The sequence below is a fragment of the Canis aureus genome, chromosome 10 (genome assembly GCF_053574225.1).
Source record: "Canis aureus isolate CA01 chromosome 10, VMU_Caureus_v.1.0, whole genome shotgun sequence".
NCBI lineage: Eukaryota > Metazoa > Chordata > Mammalia > Carnivora > Canidae > Canis > Canis aureus.
Window position 1 is genome coordinate 11509826 of NC_135620.1, and position 24719 is coordinate 11534544.

General features: G+C 37.4%; 1 protein-coding gene across 4 annotated transcripts in view; it reads left to right on the plus strand.

Moving 5' to 3' along the window:
* Positions 1-5690: 5690 nt before the first annotated feature.
* Positions 5691-24719, plus strand: part of LOC144321974 (uncharacterized) — a 215455-nt gene continuing 196426 nt past the window's right edge. For 2 of the 4 annotated variants that reach the window (XR_013387518.1, XR_013387517.1), the window contains exon 1: positions 5695-6379. Coding sequence is in view for 1 of the 4 variants with exons in the window: in XM_077911372.1 (XP_077767498.1) it covers positions 5743-6378 (636 nt within the window). In the remaining 3 variants the exon portion in view is untranslated. Of the gene's footprint in view, positions 6380-21635; positions 21723-22727; positions 22944-24719 lie in introns of those variants that run through there. The other 2 variants (XR_013387519.1, XM_077911372.1) reach the window with 2 other exon arrangements.

Sequence of the window (24719 nt, forward strand, 5' to 3'; positions counted from 1 at the left end):
CAAGTGCATCGTAATGATTCTGTCAGAAGACAAAATAAGGGTAGACTTCTGATTGTCTAAGTTAATTTATTTGTAGATAGCAGAGCAACTACCTAGAGCCAGGATTTACCCTCTATTTTGATAATGGAAACAGAGTCACTTAGCCTTCCATTTCTCTCCCATCTGGAAGAATCACAGAGCCATTTATAGTATTATCAAAGCAATTGTAAATAGATATTTTGGCTCAGGTGATTTAATTTTTCCTTCTGTCCTTGGTCCTTATTTTTAAAAATTGCATTATACCTATGTCTCTGCTCTTTGTAGTAAGTACATTTGCTAAAAAGCCACTTCTGAATTAGGCAAGACATCAATACAATTTGGTGGTAAGTATTGTCTTGCAGTAAAATGGGAAAAAAATGTCCCATTCCTTTGAGAATTTAGGTCAGTTATAAAAGGAAAGACAGGGCTATGGGATGATAAAGAGATCTCCTGAGAAAGGGATTTACCATGGCTCTGGGAGTTCATAGTTACCTAGATGGAGGGTGTAGAAAGCACAGAGTAGACACCTCTGACACCAGATGCTATGCTTTCTTGGAGTGTGGATCAGTGGTCTTGCATATCCATGGTCTTGTTATTTACACATGGCTGGAGTGAGAGTCTTAGAAATTGCTCATGATATGTATGAATATTTCCCCCTAAATCATAAAAATAATGTAAAGGTGAAATGTGAATATTTTATTTTTTTTATTATTTAAAAAAAAATCTGTGTTGTTTGTGGAATTAGGAAAACCTACTTAGGAAACTTACTTACAGTTGGCCTGCTTTAACTAACGTTGGCTTGCCATATGAGGAACTCTTAATCTGAATCAGAAGTGCCACCTCTGAGCTCCTGGGCCATATGGAATTGAGAAGGGAGGCCAACATTCTCTCTGCCTTCATAACACTTGAAGCCACACACTTGATGAGAAGGGCTGTTGCTTTTTTTTTCCCCCAAAAAAGTAAAATTCTGAGCCTTATTAAAGTGTCAAATTGCATGAAGAGCTGACTGACATGAGGGAGATGGGCATCTTAGATGGTCTTTAAAGGAGTAGATATCTGCCTTTATCTTTTCTGAGCAGGAATCCTCAGTTCAAAGCAGCATGGAGGGGAATCTACCCTGTGAATCCCACCCACTTGGTGCTGAAATGGCACACCCTTTGATACTGACTGAAACTGTATCGTGCAAGTCGGCCCTAAGATTGTGATAGGAAGCCAGAAAGGCCTCAATTCTGTCTCCGTTCTTTGTGAACTTCTTGGGTACTCCATAAGCTTTTTCTTCCTTTTTGAAATATTTCCATGAAAAAGAAGCAGAGATCGGACCTTTTTTGCAGGCTAGTACTCAGGTTATGATGCATAATCAGAAAATTGCATTTCGATGTGGCTTTCCTCTTTTGAAGTTTAACCAATGACATTTCAGTTCAGCTGTAGAAAACCCTTTTTATTACACACCTAAGTCCTTTTCTCCAACCTAATCTTTAACAGCATCAAATCTGATATTTTAACCTCCATTATACACCTTTTCCTCCTGATTCTGAATTGGCTTAGAATTGGTTCAGTTTTGTAAATGCTTATTCTTTCACGTTTTAAAAGGATGCACTTAACTTTAATGACTATTTCAAGGGAAATGCATCCAACTAACACAGTAAGGGAAAGGAAAGGTGCACTTTGAGAAAATGGTTCCTGTGAAAGCCGCCAGCAGTTGATTGTGGGCTCTGTTCACAGCGCTGCACACACATACCTCACCCTGGAGCTCTGTATGGCATGTATTATCGGCTGTGTGCACTTTGCTTTTGAACGTCAATTTTATCAGACTAAATTCCGTGTTCTTCACGTAGCTGATTTGTGTGATGCTGTGCTATATGCCCTATTCAGCTCCCTTTAACTACTGATGCTGTGACACATGTTAAAGGCCCTTGGAATGTTAAAGTTTTTTTTTTTTTTTTTTTTTTAAGATTTACTCATTTTAGAGAGAGTGAGCACGAGTGGGAGGGGGGAGAGATAATCTCAAGCAGATTCCAACACAGAGTGCAGAGACTGATCCAGAAGTCGATCTTACCACTTTAAGCTTATGACCTGAGCTGAAACCAAGAGTCAGAGACTTAACAGATGGTGCCACCCAGACACCCTGAAATATCAGTTTTTAAAAGGCTGTCTAATAGCTGGCTATCAAAACTCTAATCCAGAACCTAGCATGATCAGCTTGTGAAAAATGTCCAGCTTTAACTACTGAGATTATGTTTTCCACAGATGATTCTACTTGGAGTCTTATTGTGTCATTTTGTAAAGTGGCTTAATAACCTCAATAATTAGCTTTCTTTTTTTATGGGTTGGTAGTGCTTACCATAGCAACAGGATAGGTTTATAGGAATAAATAGTTTTTGGGCATCCACGAGTGCTTAAGTTGGCTTTAGTTGGTATATCCTTCTTAAGGTTAATGTCATTAAAGTTAACTCTGAAAATAGATTTCAAAAATTTTATGTATTCATTATTGATCTGTACAGATTGGTAGTCATTCTTTTAGTCAATATATGCTGATTAGGTTAGGAAATGAGATTCTGGAGATTGCTGAGTAGAAATATACAGAGTTGTATTAAATCGAAAATCATGTTAAAACTTATAAACGTTAGCTGAGTTAGACTCAAATATCAGAATGGTTTGATTTTTAAGCTCTTCACACATTTTGTAGTCTTGTGAAAGTGACTTAAATTTTCTCAGCCTCAGCCTACTTAATTACAAAAACAGGAGTAATAAATGTCTGTTCTTGTCTATGGGGGTTTTATGTGGCAAAGTGTGGTTTTATTGTTTGGCATTTTGATAGTGAAAAGCAGATACCTATTTCTTAGGCCTTCCTTAAAGTGAAGAATACAAGGCAATAAAAGTATGTGTCTAAGACTTTTTAGAAGTCAGGTGAAATGAGAAATGGGCACAGTTTATTGTTTATAACAGGCTTGATTGTTGATGGCAGCATGGTGCCCATTGTAACAGAGAGGACAGTAGCTACTCCAGGGGTAGAGTTAAGAGGCCAGTGGAAAGAGAATTGGGAAATTGGAGACACTTAGAAGCATGGACAAGAAACACTGTTCCAGGGAGAGAGGTTTTCATCATGATCTTAAATTACTGTTCTGGTTATGATTGTATTTATGACAAGGAGCCAGAATAATTTTCAATGCTGGTGAGAATGGCCAAACTTGGAAATAAAGCTTCAGGGTACTCAAGAGATGGACTAATCCCTAGCATGTGCTTTCTGACAAGGCATGAACTGTAATAGAACGTTCATAGAGAAACTAGAGATGATGGAGAAGAAAAAGAGAAGTTGAGGAAGTCATAGGGTGGCGTTTTAAGTAATTTCTTATAAGAACTTTTCTTTCTGAAGTAGAGGATAGGTCATGTGCTAAGTGTCTGAGATTGGAGGTGTGAGGATAGCTCCAACAGCTAGTAAAAACAGCTAATAAAGAACAGCTAATAAAAATTGTGATTATTTGGAACTCAAGAAATTGTGATCATAAGCTTAGTGATTCTTTATGATAATAACCCTTGCTATGTGTATTGCACTTTATTTTTCATTAAATGTTTCTATATGCATCATTTCACAAAAAATGACAACTTTTTCCCCCAGATTTTTTGAGTTCTGTTGAAACACAACATTGTATGTCCATCATGCAGCATGATGATTGGATATATGTTTATACTGTGAGATGATTACTGCATTCAAGTTAATTAACATATCTACCACCTCAGAGGTACATTCTCCCCCCCCTTTTTAGTGGTGAAAATATTAAAGATCTATTTCTTAGCATATTTTAAGTATATAATAAAGTATTATTAGTCATAGTCACTATGCTGTACATTAGATCCCTAGAACTTACACCTCTCCCCATTTTCCACACATCTCAGGCTCTGGCAACGACCAGTCGGCTCTCCATTGCAATGAAGTCAACTCTTTTAGATTCCACATATAAGTGATACCATAGAGTATTTTTAAGTCCCTGTCTACATTTAATTTAGCATCGTGCCCTCTAGGTTCATCCATTTTACAAAGGCAGGATTTCCTTTTTGTTTATAGTTGAATAAGAATCCATTGTAAGTGTATACATGTATGTGTGTGTATGTGTCTGTAAAATGCCTTTTTATATGTAATGTTACCTGCAAACAGGGACAATTCTAATTCTTCTTTACTGCTTTGGATATCTTTTATATTTTTTTTTTCTTAATACTCTGGGTAGAACTTCATGTAATATGTTGAATAGGAGTGATAAGTGTGGGCACCCTAAATATTTCAAGAGAAGCCTTCAGCTTTTTACCATTGAATATAGTGTTAGCTGTAGGTTGGTATATATGAACTTTGAAAATATTGACATAAATTCCATCTGTACTCAATTTGTTAGGTTTATCATGTAAGCATGCTGAATATTGTCAAATACTTTTTTCTGCATCTCTTGAGATGATCATTAGATTTTTATCCTTCATTCTGGTTAATGTGACATAGCACATTCATTAATTTGCATATGTGAAACCAAGATTCTGCACACTATGAACAAATCTCATTTGTAATGATATATTGTCCTTTTAATGTGTGAATTCTATTTGCTAGCATTTTGTTGAGTATTTTCATATAAATATTTTGCATATATACTCATTAGGAATATTGACCTATCATTTAATTTTTTTGTAGCATCTTTATCTGGCTTTTTTTTTTAAAGATTTTATTTATTTATTCATGAGAGACATAGGCAGAGGGAGAAGCAGGCTCCCCACAATAGGGGGCTTGATCCCAGGACCCCAGGATCATGATCTGAAGCAAAGGCAGAAGCTCAACTACCGAGCTACGCAGATCAGATGCCCTTGGCTTTGATATCAGGGTAATGCTGGCCTTATAACAAGAGTTTTTAGGGGTCCTTACTTCAATTTCTTGATGGTAGTTTGAGAAGAATTGGGTTAATTCTTTGTTTAAATGTTTGGTAGAATTCACCACTGAAACCATCTGGTCCTGTGTGGGGTGGGGGTAGATTTTGATTAGTAATTCAGTCTTCTTACCTTTTTCCCCCCAGTCCTCTTGATATTGGTCTGTCCGAATTTTCTATTTCTTCACGTTTCCTCCTTGACAGGTTATATGTCGCCAGAAATTTATTCATTTCTTCCAGATTATCCAGTTTGTCAGAGTATAATTGTTCATACTAGTTTCTTATGGTCCTGAGTATTTCAGTTGTAATGTCTCCTCTTTCATTTATAATTTTACATGAGTCTCCTCTCTTTTTTTCTTGGCTAGTCTGGTCAAAGGTTTGTAAATTTTGTTTTGCTTTACAAGAAACGCATGCTTAATTTTGTTGATCTTTATCCTTTTCCTTTCTATTGTCTATGCTATTTATTCTTTGATATTACTTCTTTATTTCTGTTAACTTTGTGCCTCATTTTTTCTTTTTCTACTTCCTTGAATTGTCAACTGAGGTTATTTGATTTCTTCCTTCTTTCTTTCTTTTCTTTCTTTTTTCTTCTTAATGTAAGTGTTTATTACTATAAACTTCACTCTTGATCTGCTTCCAGAGTAAGACCGCCTATGGCTCGTTCGTGGTTTATCCTCAATGAGCCTAACGTTTCTGCCATTTATTTCTGTACCGTCCAGTTTATGCAAAGCTCGCGTCACGTCAGAGTAGGAACCGCATTCAAGCACCCTCGTTGGCGCGTGCTTCGTGAGCGTCCGCATAGGTTCCTTCACGGGCTTGTCTCATGAAATCCTTTAAATCCTGCCGACTGCAACGACTAGAAAGATTTTCTACAATAAGCCTGAATTCTGTGGAACAGGTGGTCCGTATTTGTCTCTGCCGGAGGTTCTCCGACTGCCGAATCCGCCTCCACCACGGCGGCTTCCGTAGCCGTAGCCGTAGCCGTAGCCGTAGCCGTAGCCGTAGCCGTAGCCGTAGCCGTAGCCGTAGCCGTAGCCGTAGCCGTAGCCGTAGCCGTAGCCGTAGCCGTAGCCGTAGCCGTAGCCGTAGCCGTAGCCGTAGCCGTTCGCGGTCACGGCGCGGGCCCGGCGCGCTCCACGCTCCCGCGCTCGCCGCCGAGCTCTTTGCCCTTCAGCCCCTCAACGGCGTTGCCGGCGTCGCGGGAGTCCTCGAACTCCACGAAGCCGTACCCGTTTCTGAGGTCTATTTCGAGGAGGCGGCCATAGCCACTGTAGACACGCGGCATGTTGGTGGCGGGCAGGGGCCCCGAAGGCTGGCTATGGAGCGGCGGGCCGCAAGGCGAAAGCCGCTGGTCGGGGCGGCGACGGCGACGGCGATGGCGACGGCGAGGGCCCGGACACGCGCCTCCCACCGCAGCGGCGGCCGAGTCCAGCCACGCAATCGCTTTCCTTTTTCTTAATGTAAGTGTTTATTACTTTAAACTTTACTCTTAGAACTCCTTTTGCTGCATTGCGTACATTTTGGTATGTTGAGTTTCCATGTTCATTTGTCTCAAGATATTATTTTATTTATTTTATTTTTTTAATTTATTTTTTATTGGTGCTCAATTTAGCAACCTACAGAATAACCCCCAGGGCCCGTCACCCATTCACTCCCACATATTTTTTAAGATTTCCTTCTTGATCTCCTTCTTTGACCTGTTGGTTGTTCTGGAATGTGTTGTTTAATTTCCATATATTTGTGGATTTTCTTACTAATGATTTCTAGTTTCTTATAACTGATTAGAAATGATCCCTGATACGATTGCAGTCTTCTTGTGTTTACGTCTTGTTTGCTGTAGGTCTCTCCTGCTGAATGTTCCCTTCGCACTTGAGAAGAGTATGCATTCTGATGCTGTTGAATGGAATGTTCTCTAACTAATGTTGATAAAAAGATTTGTTGAATTTATATAATATTTTGAATACAGTTCTAAGCTCTTTATATTTGCATTGCCTTTCTAGCTTCACTATACTCAGTTATTCCTTACATTTTTCAGATAAGAACTGAGTCAATCGGAGAAGGACAAACATGTTCTCATTCATTTGGGGAATATAAATAATAGTGAAAGGGAATATAAGGGAAGGGAGAAGAAATGTGTGGGAAATATCAGAAAGGGAGACAGAACATAAAGACTCCTGACTCTGGGAAACGAACTAGGGCTGGTGGAAGGGGAGGAGGGCAGGAGGTGGGGGTGAGTGGGTGAGGGGCACTGAGGGGGACACTAGACGGGATGAGCACTGGGTGTTATTCTGTATGTTGGCAAATTGAACACCAATAAAAATAAATTTATCAAAAAAAAAAAAGAACCAACAGGTTAAGTTACGTGTTTAAGTTCACGTAGCACAAAGTGAATACGTTCCTTGCCATCTTTTAGAAGTAAAGTTGCAGTTTATCATTTGATCCAATAGCAGGTCACAATACAGTCATGACTATATTTGTATACTCTCTCTTTTTGAAAAGAATCTCTCTCCTTTGAACATAGGTGATTTTAATTATCCTTTCCTTAAGACCCTCTCCCAACTGCACAATTCTCCAACACTCTAGTTCTCTAAAAGTAATCAAGTAGTCATTTCTTAAATATTTATTAGGCTTTTATGATGTTCTAGGTCCTATGCTAAGCCCTGGAAATAATTAAATGAAAAATATAAAACAAAGAGCCAAAACCCCCTGAGCTATATACGTGAGCTCAAGGCACATTCCACGGCAGCCCTTGACAACGGTTGTGAATACCTGGAGATAGCGATTAGTGGGAGCCCTCTGAGAAGCAGCCTGCCCCAGAGACCTTAGTTATAAGGCCCTTGAGTGATAGGACTTCTGTACCAGTTGTCTGTGACAAGCTGTATGACTTCAAGAAATGGAAATTTATTCACTTATAGTTCTGAGGAAGTCCAGAATCACAATGTGACCACTTTTGGTTTCCTCAGTGGGTTCTGAGGGAAAATCTCTTCATGCCTAGCTCCTAGCTTCTGGTGACTTCTGGAAATCCTTGGTATTCATTGGCTTGTAGACCCATCATTCCACCTCTGACTCCATTTTCACATCAACTTCTTTTCTGTGTGTCTTTTTTTCTCCTTTCCCGTCTCTTAGAAGAATGTGTGTGATTGGATTTAAGGCCCATGCAGTTAATCTATGATGACTTCATCTTGAAGATCTTTTGCATAATTAAATATGCAAAGACCCTTTTTACAAACAAGATCACATTCAGAGGTTCCAGATGCCCCTACTGTCTGGATGGCTACCATCCAACCTGCTGCATCCTTTTACTGTATCATTATTCTTCTCTCTTGCAATGCTGCTTTTTTTTTTTTAAGATTTTATTTATTTATTCATGAGAAACACACAGAGGCAGAGACACAGGCAGAGGGAGAAGCAGGCTCCTCATAGGGAGCTGGGTGTGGGACTCTATTCTGGGACTCCCGGACCATGCTCTGGGACGAGGCAGGTGCTAAACCACTGAGCCACCCAGGGATCCTCTCTCACTATGCTTCTGCCAAACTTGCCTTCTCTCTATTCCTCCTTAGGGACAGATTTCTTTATATTTCAGAGCCTTCTCATGTAGCCTTTCCTTCCTCTCATTCTTATCTGGTATCAGACTGACTTTAATTCACTTTTGCCATTTCACTTTGAAGGTCAATTTCTCAAGGCAGCTTTCTCTGCTATCCTTGAATTGTAGCCTTCAAGTTAGGTTAGAGCTTTATTCATGTAACAGATCATCAGAACATCATGCATTTACTTTTTGCAGCACTTAATCCGATTATAATCTAGTAATTATTGCCACAAAAATAGCTTCCATGAGATTGCACATCAGTTTGTGAGTTTGAGGACCACGGAGAATTTTGATTACTAGTGCCTTACCACAGTGCCTGGTAGAAAGAGCACAAGAATTACTTCAATCTGATTTTAAAATACATGGTTTAAAGTGATGGTGGCTATACCGGCAGGAAGCTTTGAAATTGAGATTGGTTTTTGTGTGTTCCTACATGGCTTACACTCAGCTGAATACAGTTTTCTTTCTTTACCTCATATTTTTCACAAATGAATCTGTGCATAAGCAAATGCAAAATTTGTGCTAGGCTCAAATAGTTCTCAAATGTATCAATCGTTTGGAACAAATTTGCATTTTCAAAATAAGCATATGGCAAAACTAACCATCCAATTTTATCACATGGTTGTTGATACTTGGCTTCAGTAGAGGATACTGGAGAATTACCAGATGTACATGACAGCCAATAAATATCCTAGTTATCAATAACACCAAATATCTAGGTCCTGTAGATAATAACAGATAATAACAGTATAACTTACAGATTATTTTTTTGAAGAAAGCTTAAAATCGAAAGGTAGTGAGTTGTTGGAAAGGAAGGAAAGAATAAAGGCTCAAAGGATAGCTGATGGGAGTGAAGGTGGTGTTGGGATAAGCAAAAGCTTTTCACATGACTCTAAACTTGGAGAAAACAAAGGAAAGGAAAGGAAGTTCAGAATAAATAATTTAAATGCAATAGATTGGCAAAGTGAAAAGTTGCCAAGTAGATATTAGATGTTATTAGATGTTGCCAAGAAGATAATACAACTGAAACTTTTCCATACCACTTAATGGGATACAAACAGGTATAAGCATTTCGGAAAATAATTTAGTGTTATCTCACTCAACCAAAGATGTACATATCACATGGTCCAACAACTTCTCTCCTAGGTATACTTTACTAGAGAAAATTTCGGCCATATTCTGAACTTGCAACATTTTTTTTCATAAATTGATTTTCCTAGCCTGTGGAAGAATTTATAAATGATTAAAATTATTTGTTTATTGAATGACATTGTATTATTTGATAGTCCATTGGATATATATTCTTTGATGTGATATTTCTATGGAAAATTTTCAGTTATTGATCAAATTTCTTTAATGGTTGTAGATCTAGTTAAGATTTTTTATTTCTTCTCAATCATATTAGGTAAACTGAGCATGTTTTTCTAGGAATGTTTTCATTTACATTTTCAAGTCAGCCCCCTTAGATAATTCTGGCTTAATAGGATGGACTAAAACTCAGCTCCCTGGATTTATAGGAGCCCAAGTCTTTGGTTCATTTCTCTGTCATAGGGCATCTGCTTACCATTTAAGTTTTAGTTCACTTTTCCATTGTGGGTATTTAATTGGTTATTTGTTTTGTTTTTGTTTGATTTGGGATTTTTGTTTTGCATTCTTATTTATTCAACATTGTATTAAAAAGTATCTTTGGTGAAAATTATCCAGGATACAGAAGCAGAGCTTGAAAAAACTCAGACCAAAGCAAATAATACTGATCTTATTCCTCCCCTCTCCTTCCAAACATTTGAATTCCGAATACTTTATCACTCAGCTAGCGCTTCTTGAATTATGCTTCATGTTGCAAGATGGAACTTTTTGGTACCTCCATAGTTCATTCAAAGTCATGACCATTTTGGGTCTTAAGACACTAATCTCATGATCTGTCTACAGAGGTGGTAATATTCATTCTGAAACTTTGAGCAGCTTTTGGAAAATACTAGGCTTGATTTTATAGTAGGTTCTTTATCCCTCACATCTCTCAGTAGTCAAATTTAAAAAATAGTCAAGATGGCATAATCAGAACCTTTATTTGCTGCATATTTTGTCTGTTTTGTCTGCATATTCTTCTTTACTATATGTTGCTGCTTTCATTCTATGGTTTGTATCATGATTCTTTAATATTTTCAAAATCTTAGAGTTTTTACTATATTACAATAATAATGAATGGAATTGTAGAATAGTAAAGCTGGAAGGAATCTTGGTGATAATTATGCCTAGCTTTTATTTAATAGCTTCTTAGGAAACTGAAGTCCTCAGAAACCAGATGATTGGTCAAAAATCAGGGCTTTGATTTAAACCAGATATTTTCTAGTTCTCTCCTGTTTATTGTGCCACACACCACAAGACCTTGTTTGTGAGCATCAGTTTCCATTTTATTACTATATATGTAAAATTAAAAAGTTTATAAACTAAGCTCACTAGCTGACTATGACTAATCCTGGCATATGACCTGAAAAGTCTTTATGAATCAGTCGTAGATTGACCTTACTTTGATCATTTCTCATGTTCTCATAAATTGAGTACATCCATGAGTGTGCTTAATTGAGTCTTGCCTAAGAAATCACATAAGACTTCATTTGAACTTCACCTTGAAAACTCTCAGAATTCTAAATTATACAGAATTTTATTGCCTTATTTTGTGGTCATTTTAAATACTCTGCTTTTAAAGATTTACCTGTCATCATTTTTAGTCTTTATGCATTTAATAATTTGCATTATGTCCCTATCATTCAAATATTAGGAAGGGAAAAAAATGCATGGTCTATTTCCCACCATATACACCTTGAACAGTGTCTTTTGGGGTATTTTATATCAACACAAAGCAAGCTTTATTATCCTTTTTTTGAAAAAAAAAAACACAGCTGTAGAATATTCCATCATGTAGATGTAGCATTATATATTTAATCAGTACCTTGTTGATGAACATTACATTCTTTGTAATCTGCTATAAAATAGCAGTGCTGCTATGAATACTTTGTACAAACATCATTTTGCAAATAGGTATATATGATAAATTTCTAGAAGGTGAAATTCTGAGTCAAAATGTATATTAATAGTTTTGATAAAATATCTTATATAAAGTTATTCTCTAATTCTGTAATTGTACCAATGTATACTTCTACCAGGGGTGGACAAATTGTGTGTGTGTATGTGTGTGTGTGTGTGTGTTGAGCATAGAAGGGCAGTTGGCTAGATGACAAGACCAAGTGATCTGCAGCAACATTTGCTGAGTCTCCAGGTACTCAGTTGTCTATAAAAGCTGGGATAAGGATCTAGCAAGGCTGGTCATTAGATTTTTTTTTTAAAGATTTTATTTATTTATTCATGAGAATACACAGAGAGGAGAGAGAGAGACGCAGAGACACAGGCAGAAGGAGAAGCAGGTTCCACGCAGGGAGCCTGATGTGGGACTCGATCCCGGGTCCCCAGGATCACGCCCTGGGCCAAAGGCGGCGCTAAACCACTGAGCTACCTGGGCTGCCCTGGTCGTTAGATTTTGATACAGGAATCCTGGCTTTTGTGTTGTGGAGTTTTCACGCAATGTTAGTGAAGAAGTGCCAGCCCTCGTTCAGCCACATTCAAGGTCTTGGGTCCAAGCCCTGTGTTATAGTGGCAGTACAATGTGTTAGAGCTTGTCCTCTCTCCCTTTTCTGCTCTCTCAGCATTTATTGATTGATGCCCTTGTGTTTGCTTGATTAGGAGGATGGAGTTTGAGACTTGAGTTTATAGCTCTGCTGAACCTGTGGTCTGAGCTGCCATCTCAGCTTTCACTAGGACTGATTGCTTCAAGAATTTGGCAGGGGCTGCTTTCTGGAGAAGTTTGCGGAAGGCCAGCCTGTGTGAAATTTGGCTGGAGCATGTTAACCCTTACATCTCGTTCTCTTTGCTCAGAGCCTCACCATTATTCTGGGTTCAAGTGTGGTACTCCCTAAAACTAAGGCTTTTTCTCTTTCTTGTCACTTTATTTTCAGGTTACCTGAAGTAGGATATCAATGCCCTAATAGAGTCCAAAAGACTGGCCCTTTATAATGAGTAATGTGGATAACAGTTTGAGTGGTTCAAGAACGAAATCGTAGAATGATAGAGGCTTGCTCCTCTAAGATTAGGCTTTCTATAACACTCAGAATCCCAGGGTATTTTTTTTCTCTTCATGTCACTTTGCATCATGTAGGCTAATAGAAGGATTACCATTTATCATATGTTCAGTTATGTGAACAAATTATATGAAATCAACAGAATGGGTAACTTGTTTACATTCGGTAGGGAGTGATACAGAGATAGCTCCTAAAGGAAAAGAAGGCAAATCCAAATGAGTGTGATTCATAGTTTGAGACTCTTCTAATTGCTTCAACTTTGAAGGAGGCCTAACCTGTGTGTGTGTGTGTGTGTGTGTGTGTGTGTTTCCTTCATTAGGAGGGACAAAAATAAGCAATAATTGAATTTTGGGGGGAAAAGGTAAAAAAGTACATACTAACAACATTTCTTTGTTATTCCCCCCTTCCCTACCTCATGTTGGGAGGTTTCTGCAAGATGCAAAGACTAGAATCATATTTCCTCACCGGGTATTTTGTTAAGGTCCAGAATCTTTGGACCCATACTTCTGCCATGGAGAAAGAAATGTCATCAGTTTGCTAATGGCATAACTACCTCAAGGACTGGGGAGGTAGGATACCTGGTTTTTCCATAATTCTGAAGCAGGCAAAAGATGGAGGTACAGCACTAACACTTTGGATACCTCATGAAGTTGATCTGCTGTGTGAAGGACTGGCTTACTGGGATTCTAAGGAGACATTTATAGGTAGAAGGAAGGAATCAGCTCTCTTCTGGAAGAAGATTTTCATTAGGAGATGAGGAGGAAGTGCCACAGGTGCTGTCAAAGACCATCCAGTGCACCTCATGAAAGAGTGAAGCAGGGGTGCTCTGCTCTGGGTCAAAAGAGCCAGGAGATAACATGAGATTCATGTGCCCAAGGCTGATGGATGATCTGGATAATGGCTTTTATATACAGATATCAGAGCTTTAACCATGTATTGGTTATCCCAGACCACAGAAAATAGAGTCGAATAAATTTTTAAGTCAGTAAACTACACTTGTATAAATATAACTATTAAAAAGGTTATTCTGCACAGATGACACCATTCCAAAGTCAAGTAATTGGCTTTTTTTTCCCCCTGGATTTAACTTAGGAGTCTTAACTTGGATGACTGAAAGTTATTTCCATATAGTTGAAGGGTGAAATTATGCTGCTTTTAGCTCCTAACAGAGTGATGGTTAAAAAAATTCTTAGTAAAAAAAAAAAAAAAAAAAAAAAAAAAAAAATTCTTAGTATATTTAGGTAAGCAAAAAAACCAGGAGATCAAACATTTATTTATTATTCATTCTGTATGTGTCTCTGGTTTATACATTTATGGCTTATAGGTTTCAGAAGGCTGAGTTCCTATTTCAGTAAAGAAAAATGTACTGAGATCTATGAATGTCAGATCTTTAGATTTGTAAACAAGTGTTTGACTGGCAGTAGCTATGAGGGCTTAAGGCAAGAAACAAGTCTAGTTAGAACCAGATTTCTCTGCCTGATCCTTATAAGTGTTAACTTTGATTCCCACAAGTATTTCATAATACTATCTGTATGGAATTGCATACTTTTGATAATAGGATTTATATCTACATCATAAAACGAGCTTCTTTCTCTCCCATGTAGGATATTCTGGGGACTACTTGTTTAATTGATGTAGAGGGTAGATTTACATTTTCATGGAAGTATTTCTGGCTATTTAGTGACAAATTATAGAACATTTCATGATCATTTGTCTTTCTCTTTTTCCAACCTCATTTAATAAGCAATATCTCACCGTAACATGAAGATTTAACTTTTTAAAAGACCTTTAAAATGTGTAGTTTAGTTTAATTTTCACAACCTGGTGAGGTAGGCTTTATTCTCTATGTTTTGCGATCTGAGGAACTTGAAGCTCAGATTGCTTAAGAGATTTCTTGTAAAACGTCAAGGTAGATAAATGGAGAGAGGTGAGCTAGGACTCTGAAAACATATTTGCAACAGTTCTTAATACTGGCATTTAGTGTCTCAGACACACTCTTTTGTACCTTTTCTCTATGGAGTTTGAGGAATTTTCTGTTCCTGAACTGATTCTTTGGTTTCTCAATGTTTGGAGGACTTTGATTTTAAATTCTAGTTGATTTTAGATGGACTGTACTAGAAAATCCCTTATAGAGTGTCCTAGGAAACTCTGGAGCTTTCCAAGAAGTGAAAGTGAATGAGATTTTATTTTATTTTATTTTATTTTATTTTATTTTATTTTATTTTATTTTATTTTATTTTATTTTATTTTATTTTATTTTATTTATTTTATTTTATTTTATTTTATTTTATTTTATTTTTATTTTTATTTATTTTATTTATTTTTGTGAATGAGAATTATTATCAGGTGCTAGATTAACCTCAGTGTCTTTTGAAGAGGTGGTGTTGGAAGGAACTGATTCTCATTGAGTACTCTGAGGAGGTTTTTCATTTTAGGTAATGCAACAACTGCCAGTGTTGAATTTTAGTTTTAAGGTATGCATCTATAGGAAATGGTTATTTAAATGTTTACTTGAATTGGCCTTGTTGTGAGAGAGTAGATGTGAAATACTCTAAAGCAACTGCTATACTTCATAGCGTGAGGTATAGCATTTGTCTCTAAATAGATTTCCATCACAAAACTCTCAAGTAAGACAACCTTGCCTAATTAGGAAAGCTGTATAGCCTCAAAAAGTCCTGTTCTGGCCACTCTTGTTCGTCTCTGAAGACCTGCATTTCATTAAAAGCCCTCTTCCCAAGCAAGTAGGGGACCAGCATGCTAGAAATACCATTTTGCCAAGACTTTTATGCCTTGTTCTTTACCTGATCTGCTGAATCCTGGAAGCTAAAAGTGTGTGTGTGTGTGTGTGTGTGTGTGTGTGTAGTCCTAACCATTCAAAAATCCCTTTTAATGATGTGAAACTATTTTAAGTGTTTATATATTGAAATACTCATTTTTGAATGTGTGAATTACCCAGTGGAGGGGAAAAACCTCAGGTCATGAGTAGGATTGATGTCCTCGTCCTTGGAGAATGAAACCTCATTTGACCCTTGTAAAGGTCTCTGCTGACCAGGCACATGACTGGCATGAAAGCAAGACCTCCAGTGCTGACTCAGAAGTGTAAGCTGATTGCATGGCCACTGCAGGCTCACTGGCAATGGGGCATTTTGTGTGTGGGCTTCAGCCATTTGACATAGAACATTATCCTTCTATATAGTTTTTTAAAGTAGAACAACATGGGCTCGTTCTCTCATGTGAGAATTAGAATCAAATCCATTTTTTTAATTTAAATTCAATTAGCCAACATAGAGTGCATCATTAGTTTCAGATGTAGAGTGCATTAATACATCAGTTGCATGTAACACCCAGTGCTCATGACATCACGTGCCCTCCTTAATGCCCATCACCCAGTTACCCCGTCTCCCACCCATCTTACCTCTAGCAACCCACAGTTTGGTTCCTATGGTTAAGAGACCCTCATGATTTTTCTCCCTCTCTGATGACTTCCCACTCAGTTTTCCCTCCCTTCCTCTATGATCATCTGTGCTGTTTCTTATATTTCACATATGAGTAAAACCACAGGATAACTGCCTTTCTCTGATTGACTTATTTTGCTCAGTGTAATACCCTCTAGTTCCATCCAAGTCAATGTAAATGGTTAAGTATTCATCTTTTCTGATGGCTGAGTAATATTCCATTGTGTGTGTGTGTATATATACACCACATATTCTTTATCTATCCATCTGTTAATGGATGTCTTGGCTCTTTCCACAGTTTAGCTATTGTGAACATTGTTGCTATGAACATTGGGGTGCAGGTGCTCCTTCTGATTATTTGTATCTTTGAAGCAAATACCCAGTAGTGCAATTGCTGGGAGGTAGGGTAGTTCTATTTTTAACTTCTTGAAGAACTTCAATACCATTTTCCAGAGTAGCTGCACCAGTTTGCACTACCACCAACAGTGTATGCAGGTTCCCCTTTCTCCACATTCCCACCAACATGTGTCATTTCCTGACTTGTCTATTTTAGCCATCTGACTGGTGTGAGATGGTATCTCGTTGTGGTTCTGATTTGTATTTCCCTGATGCCAAGTGATGTGGAGAATTTTTTCATGTGTTTGCTGGCCATGTGTACATCTTCTTTGGAGACCTGCCTGTTCATGTCTTCTGCCCACTTCTTGATTAGATTCTTTGTTTGTTGGGTGTTGAGTTTAATAAGTTCTTCATAGATCATGGATACTAGTCATTCATCTGATAGATCATTTGCAGATATCTTCTCCCATTCCATAGGTTGCATTTTTAACTTTGTTCGATAGTCTGTAGGAAGATAAAAAGAAAAAAAAACATGAAAAATGAGTTAGATTTACTCATCTGTGAAGATTACTACAATATTATAAGCAAAAATCATGGATCACTTGTTTCAAAAATCAGATTTCTGTTCTCATGCTTTATATGAGATACAAGCAGCAAACCAACCCTAACTAAGCTAAATATTTTATTCACAAATGAACTAACACATTTTTGTGGCCTTGTGTGGGAAGGTCTGATTCACAACAAGGTAACTTTTTCATAAAAGGTTTATAACTAAAACAGCATGACTAAATCTTGGGAATATGTTGAAGTCTTAACTGTGGTAGTGAAACATCATGGGGCTGGTGTAGAAGAGAGTGAACAGTTTATCTCTAAGATTATGTGTCTGTATATATCTGTATCAAAGAGAAATAAATACTGTAAAAGTTCCTGTGATTTTCATTTCCCTGAGGCTAAATATCTGAAGAAACTTCTTTTAAGTCCAGTGCATGAAAACATTTTGTGCTTCCTATCTCTCACTACTCTGTTGGGTTTTGGAATAACAGAAGCCATCACCTAAAGGTGAATGTAAAAGTCTGCTTATGTGAGATTACGGAGGAAGGAGTAAAGTAGAATCTTGACACCATGGTGTAGAACTAGCCTTCTAGGGACGCCTGGGTGGCTCAGCGGTTGAGTGTCAGCCTTTGGCTCAGGGCATGATTCTGGTCTGGGGATCGAGTCCTACACTGGGCTTCCTGTGAGGAACCTGCTTCTCCCTCTGTCTATGTCTCTGCTTCTCTCTCAGGAATAAATAAATAAAATATTAAAAAAATAACTAGCCTGGTATGCTTAGCTTTTGCTTTCCCTCCAGATAAAAATCAGCATATAGAGAGGAGTAAGGAAACACAAGATAGAAAATAATTCTTTCACAGCTTCTCAGCTATGGCTAAAAATTGTTGTTGATTTGATTGTCAAAAGTTTGGTTAATTCAAATAAGCCTGAAACACTTTATGCATACGGACAACTCAATTTCCTGTCATCTGGCAGAATCCACAATGTTTTTGTTTTTATTTTCTGTATGTAAGTACGTATGTATGTGTTACTGTAGTATGATTAACATATGATCTGTTAGTTTCAGGTGTACAATGCAGCGATTGAACCATTCTTATCCCAGACTATAAAAGCCTGTTCCATGTAGGAATTTTCTCTAGTGTGTACTCAGAGGTATCCAACCAGAAGTTTTGACGAGGTTGACAATAATTTTCTCTATGACTACATGACTATGTGTAAGTGTGTGTGTGTGTGTGTGTGTGTGAGAGAGAGAGAGAGAGAGAGAGAGAGAGAGAGAGCATGTAAATATTCACACACATGCCTGTGATTTTAGAGATTGAGCAGAGCCAATATATTATTTGGTATAAAGAGATAAGGTGTTTCTTGAAATCTTTTCATTCATTGTTAGAGTATTATTCACCTTCAATAAATTGGCTGAGGTCCAAGGTGCAGTTGTAGAATATTGGAAACAAATCAAAAGTGATTACATCTGGAATCTTAAACTAAAATCTAATTTACTTGTATGAAATGTAAAACAAACAAAAAGACCATAATGTCCTTGTGAACTTAGGAAATTTCTTTTTCTGTTTGTAAGATACACACTGTTTGAAATGAAAGGTGGCTCTGTTTGTGCAATTTACCATGTGGTATACAACAAAATAGGGTGTTTGTAGGAATGGGGTGGAGGAATGGGGTGTTAAAGGAGGAATCACTCAACATTTCCCATTGTCATGTTAGTTTTGGAAAATTTTGAAGACAACCAGGGAATTTCAGCATAATAAAAGAGTTGGTGTTTCTGTAAACTGAGTATCCAGGAAAGAATGTACATTTAATATTTTGGTTCAACATATGTAGAACTATTTAAGGAACTCATTAATTTTTGCTGCTGTTCAAGAAAGGGTGAATTTAGTATCTAAGTGATAGCATCAGACATATGACAGGCTAGAGAAGATAGTTTTTGCATTTACTTGGATAGTCATATATGTAAAGACTGATCTTGTTTGATATTTCATTAACGGATATAATCATTTCATCTCTCTTAAACCAACTTCCTCACTTGCTTACCAAAGAGAGGGATTACGTTACCTTCGTAGTTTGCCTTCTTTCCAGTTGCCAACTGTGTTTCAGATTCCTTCTTCAGCATTTTTCTAGAGTCCTAAATGGCAAACACTTACTAAAACATCAAAGCTGGATTTCTTATTACATTACTTATTTTTGCCCAAATCCAATATCTGCATTATAGAATCTTAACTGTATCTATTGAAATTTAAAGTGATTTATTTTTATCTTTTGTATTGGGAATTCACTTTTGATATGATTCCACTAATGCAAAATTCTCCTTCTTGAAATAGAAACAGCATCAGAACTCTAAATGTTTGAATATAGTTATTCTAAACTATATTCTGGATAAGCATTGTTAATTTGAATTACAAGTACTTTATTTTAAATTAGGTACTTCCTAGGGCACTTGTATAGACCTTTTGCAAGAAAAGTGAACATGCAGGAGTAGTGATTTCTCCATATATGTGTTCTGATACTTCAAAATGATGTTGCTGATAAATACAGAAAATGTCTATCATAGCACATGATTTTGTGTTCTTGCCAGGATTTAGTTCATACTTAGAGGAAGCCAGATATAGTTTGCCATTTCCTAGGCTAATATAACAGACCAAAGTGAAAGGGCTGGTGTGGGTTAAGTGACAACAGGTTAAAAAATAACAGACCTTCCTTTAAGGCAGGTTACTTATTAAAGTATCAGTGTCCTCACCTGTACAATGGGAGTCAGACCGTACTTATTTGGAGAGCTATAGTCAGGATTAAATAAAGCAATGAAACTGAAATATTTACACAATGCTCAAAACATGGGATATTATCATATAAATGGTGTGTATGATGAAAATGTTGAGGAAGAGGAGGGGAGGAATAGTAGCTGGTGTAGCGTGGACTCAAGTGGGTAGGATCCAGGTTTTGAAAGCTATTAAAACAATTTCAGTTGATGATACTGTCTTGAGGACACTTTTGTCCATTTGGTATTTGATTATGAATTTTAAAAAATGTATTCATTAATTCAACCAGTATTTAAGTGTCTTTTATGTGATAGGCAGTGAGGCTGGCCATAGTAAGAAGTTTCTACTATCATGGAGGCAGTGGAGACACAGACATTAAGCATGCGAAAGTGTGCCCACACACGGTTTACCTTGAAATATGGACAGAGATTAGAATAAAGTAGTTCATGGAAAGGTAGTCTGTAATAGAGGATTTAACCTATTTGAGGAGGTCAGGGGAGGCTCATCTGAGGAAGTGGTTTTCAACTTGAATGCTAAGGACAGAGCAGAATTGTACAGCAGCCAGGAGGGGAAAGCAGAGATACAAGCTAAGGACTAGTGGAGGGGCCACATGGGAGGACTAAATAGATTAGGCCATGGTGGAATTGAATTTACTGTTACTATTTTTTTAAATTAAATATTTTATTTATTTGAGAGAGACAGAGCAAAAACAGGGGGAGGGGCAGAGGAAGAGGGATAAGCAGACTCTTCACTAAGTGTAGAGCCCTGATGCAGGGCTGCATGCCAAGACCCTGAGATCATGATCTGAGCTGAGGTGAGATGCTTAACCCACTGAGTCCCCCAGGCCACTCTTATTGAGTTACATTAAAAAAAAAAAAAAAGATTTTTTTTTTATTCATGAGAGACACAGAGAGAGGCAAAGACATAGGCAGAGGAAGATGCAGGCTCCCAGTGAGCAGCCTGATGCAGGACTTGATCCTAGGACCCCAGCATCACGACCTGAGCCAAAAGCAGACGCTCAACCACCAAGCCATCCAGGTGCTCCTTGAGTTACTATTTTAAAGTTGTCTGGTTTGAAAGGAGTGTTTATAGCAACTTTTGTAGATATTCTCAACATTGAGTAGAAGGTAAAAAAACATTGAATTTTCAAACTGTTAGGCAAACAACCTTATTTCACATTCCTTTTACTTTAAGATTTTCCAGTTACTGGAATACCAGCTCCACAGAATTATGGATATAATCAGCTTTTGTTTAATATCCAGAAAAAGCAACATATCCAGAATTAAAAAGTAAACCTTAGTTTCAATTTATATATATATGTGTATATATATGTATATATAAATATATAATTTTCATGGTTTTAGGTATTCATATCTTGTTATATACTTGTTTCAAATGCAGAAATATCAAGAGAAAGGTATATTGACCTTTTAATGCATTTTAGTTGGACATCTGTCATCCCTGGAAAAGAAATTATTTGAAATTTTTGATAGGTCAATCATGAATGATCCATACTATCGCTAATAGAGAATGAGCATGCCTATTACCGAAGTATTTTAAATCTACCAAAGCTCATGGCTTTCAACAGTATTGTGTTAAGTGCAAGATACCAAAAAAGAATGAATGTACAAACAGATTGTGAATTCCTAGATTATGCATCTGTTGTTATAATGAGCCAGGACTTGTGGAACCTATTCTTGTATTAGATTATTTTTAAGAAAGGAGAGATTGAATTCTGTGCAATGCGGTAACTGTATTAAATAAAGTACTTCAAACTTGTCTCTGCTCATGTCACGGTCTAAGTTGAGAGTCAGTGTAGTTTTTCAGTGAGTCTGGTTTAAGAAAGAATACATTTGGTCCCAAGAAATCTTTTAAGTATTGTTGCTTTATAGTTGCCAAGCATTTATCTTGCTGATTCGAGGGGACATCACTGAGCTGCCATCCCATATATACCTCAAAACAGAAGAAGACTTGTGTAAGTAAATATTTCCACTTTTTAAAAAGGAACTGAGAGTTTTGAAATAAGTATGAACTTATATCTATGTATGAGGCACTAATTGTTAACAGGATTTTTAAATAAATCCTCTGTAATCTGTTCTTGAGACAAATGCCTTGCTCTTAAAGCTCTACTATATAAAATCTGGTGTAGCACGGTTACAATGGTGGTGATGATGGAACATGTAGTGTTACTACATGTTAAATGCATGTTAAGCAGTGTTCGTAGTGTTTCATGATCCTCTCAGTTGCTCCATTAAGTGTCCCACTTGAGAGAGAAGTCCACTTAGGCACTGAGCATTAAAGTGACTTGTACAAGGTTGCAAAGTACATCTGGAGGACTGGCTCCAGAGCCAATATCTTTAACTGTCTCTTGCTAAAGAAGAGCATAACCACATTTTCCCCAAGCTAGCCACTTAAAAAATAGTGTTGATCAGTCTACTCCACTAGTGAAGGACTCACTTGGTCCAGGACACAGTTTATGATTTATCAGAAAGAAATAGAAAAACATTTTCTTTTTTTTTTTTTTTTAAGAAAACATTTCCTAATTCAGCCACACACCATCATGTCTGGTCAAACATATAAGAATGTACATTCCCCAGGCCCACCCTGAACAACAGAACCGTGTCTCAGGCCCAGCATCTAGCAGCATTTTAACACCCTCTTCTTCTTAACACCCTTTATGAACTCAGAGCCACTGTCATCCACATGCAAGGTATAGGAACCTTGAAATTCAATGATCATGTCCTCAAGACCCCAGGCATTTGTATTTGAGATTTCTAAAGCTCAGAAAGCCACCTTTCTTGTCTGCATGTCTTCTTTAAAGCCCAATTCAGATGTGGGTCTGCTGGAAAAGCATTCTCTGACCTCTCCAGGCAGCATGCACTGCTGCTTTATTTATTTTTTGCCTTATCTCTCTTCTGTGTATGTGCATTATTAAACTTCACTACAGCGTGATTACTTACTAACTTTTCCATCTCCCTTCTCAGACAATTTTGAGGGACATTCATCAGAGATACACTTCTGTCATCTTTCTCACTTCTGAGTTTTGCATCAGCTGCACACATTCTTCTCTGGTTAAAACTGATCTCCACTGTTCTGATTTGTCCCACCACAGATTGGATTGAGCACTGCCTCTATAAGGTCTGTATGCCTCTTGGCAGAGTTTTTAGTTCTTGGCTTTCATGGTTGAATTCAGATTTAAACTAATAGCAAATTTGTAAATTCCTTACAATTTTGAGGTTCTCACATGCCTTAAATCAGGGCTTCTCAAACTGTCACATGCCATGTGTGAAAATTTTATTAAAAGTGCAGATTCTGGTACAGGGCCTGAGAAGCAGCATCTCTGACAGGCTATAGGTAGTGCTATGCTACTGATCTGGTCTGAATAGTAAAGTAGGACTCATGGATACAGTAATGAGGTAGATAATAAAATTTACCCAATTTCTCTGGATAAAGGAAAGTAAAGAAAAAGAGATTAAATACATAGACCCAAATAAAAATTGTGTAAGTGGCATCACCTCTAGAGTATGAAGGTTTGCCTCCCGCATATATATAACTTTGGCTCTTCTGCTCCTGGGTGCTGTGGCAATTATCCATATAAATTTAGAAGGTAAGGAGGTGCTGGCACTTTGCACTTGGCAAAATGGCCCAGTACAGTTGCCGCTCCTCTCCTTAGAAGGAATGGTGAGGGCAGGGGGAAGGAGAGGTTTGGATCCGTGGTTTCCATATGGTCACAGCTCAGATGGTTCTTTCATCACATTTCACTTGAAGAAGATGAAAATCCAAATAGACTTCATTGCTGTCTTTTTCTGTGAGGGTTGCTGATTACATGATCTACTTATTCTTGAGTGGGAATATTGATCATTTGGGTCCCCTGAGTTCAACAATTCCTGTGTAAGAATATCTGAATTTCTCTGGGTGGACATTATAAAGACAACCAAAAGCGTCAGGTAAATAATGCCCAGACACATGATTAAATGTAGTCAAGATCGATCCCTAAACTAAGCATGTACACACACACACACACACACACACACACGTATAGGTATATGATATCTGAAAATAAATATGCCAAACAAAATAGGTATTTATATAGAAAGTTGGTATTGATCCATGATTCTATCATTTATTCTGATTCTGCTTGAGCAGAGGATTAGAGAAAGTTTCCTAACTGGGTAACTTCCTAAAAAAAAGTTGTTCTTTTTTCCTCCAAGACTACTGAACAAAATTGCTGGGCATGGAGCCCAAGAATCTCTAGATTTAAAATGCTGCATAGGTCATTCTGATGATCATTTGAATTTGACCACCACTTTTAGACCACTCTGGCTTTTGGCAGAAAGAGTGCAACCCTTTCAGCATCCTTCAGTCCATTAATCAGAGAAATGTCTCTATAGTTTCTTGAACCAGATCCTGTGTCACTGTTGGCTGCAGCTGCTCAGGGCTTTGCCATTTAACTATCTCCTGCCCTTGATGTGGGGGCACATTTGTGCATGACTGTGATATGGGTGCTTCACACTTGTGAAGCTTATTTGTAGAAACACCGTCTGCTGGAAATTAGATGCTGCTACAGTGGGAAAACAAATCACTAAAACCTGGTAGATGAGATATCTGAGACACTGCTTACATGTGTTAAATAAGTTTGAAGACAAGCCAAGTAGCAAATGAGAAAACAATTGCTGGCTTCAGAAATACTTTGGAAGTATCTGATAATTTAAATTTAGCAGGGAAGGTAGTTTCACTTATTGAACAAAAGTGATTTATAAATAATCCTGGAAAATTAAGTAGCTGGACCAGCCCAGGACTTGCATATTTTATGATTTCTTAAATGATTCCAAAGCTGACTTAAAATAAATCTGAGGAATTTAAAATAATTTTATTTACCACTGAAACCTCACCCAGTTGCTTATAAGAATTTCATGTGTTGGTTTATTTTTTTGTATAAAGTGGATGATCATTCTACTGAAATACTCTTTATTTTC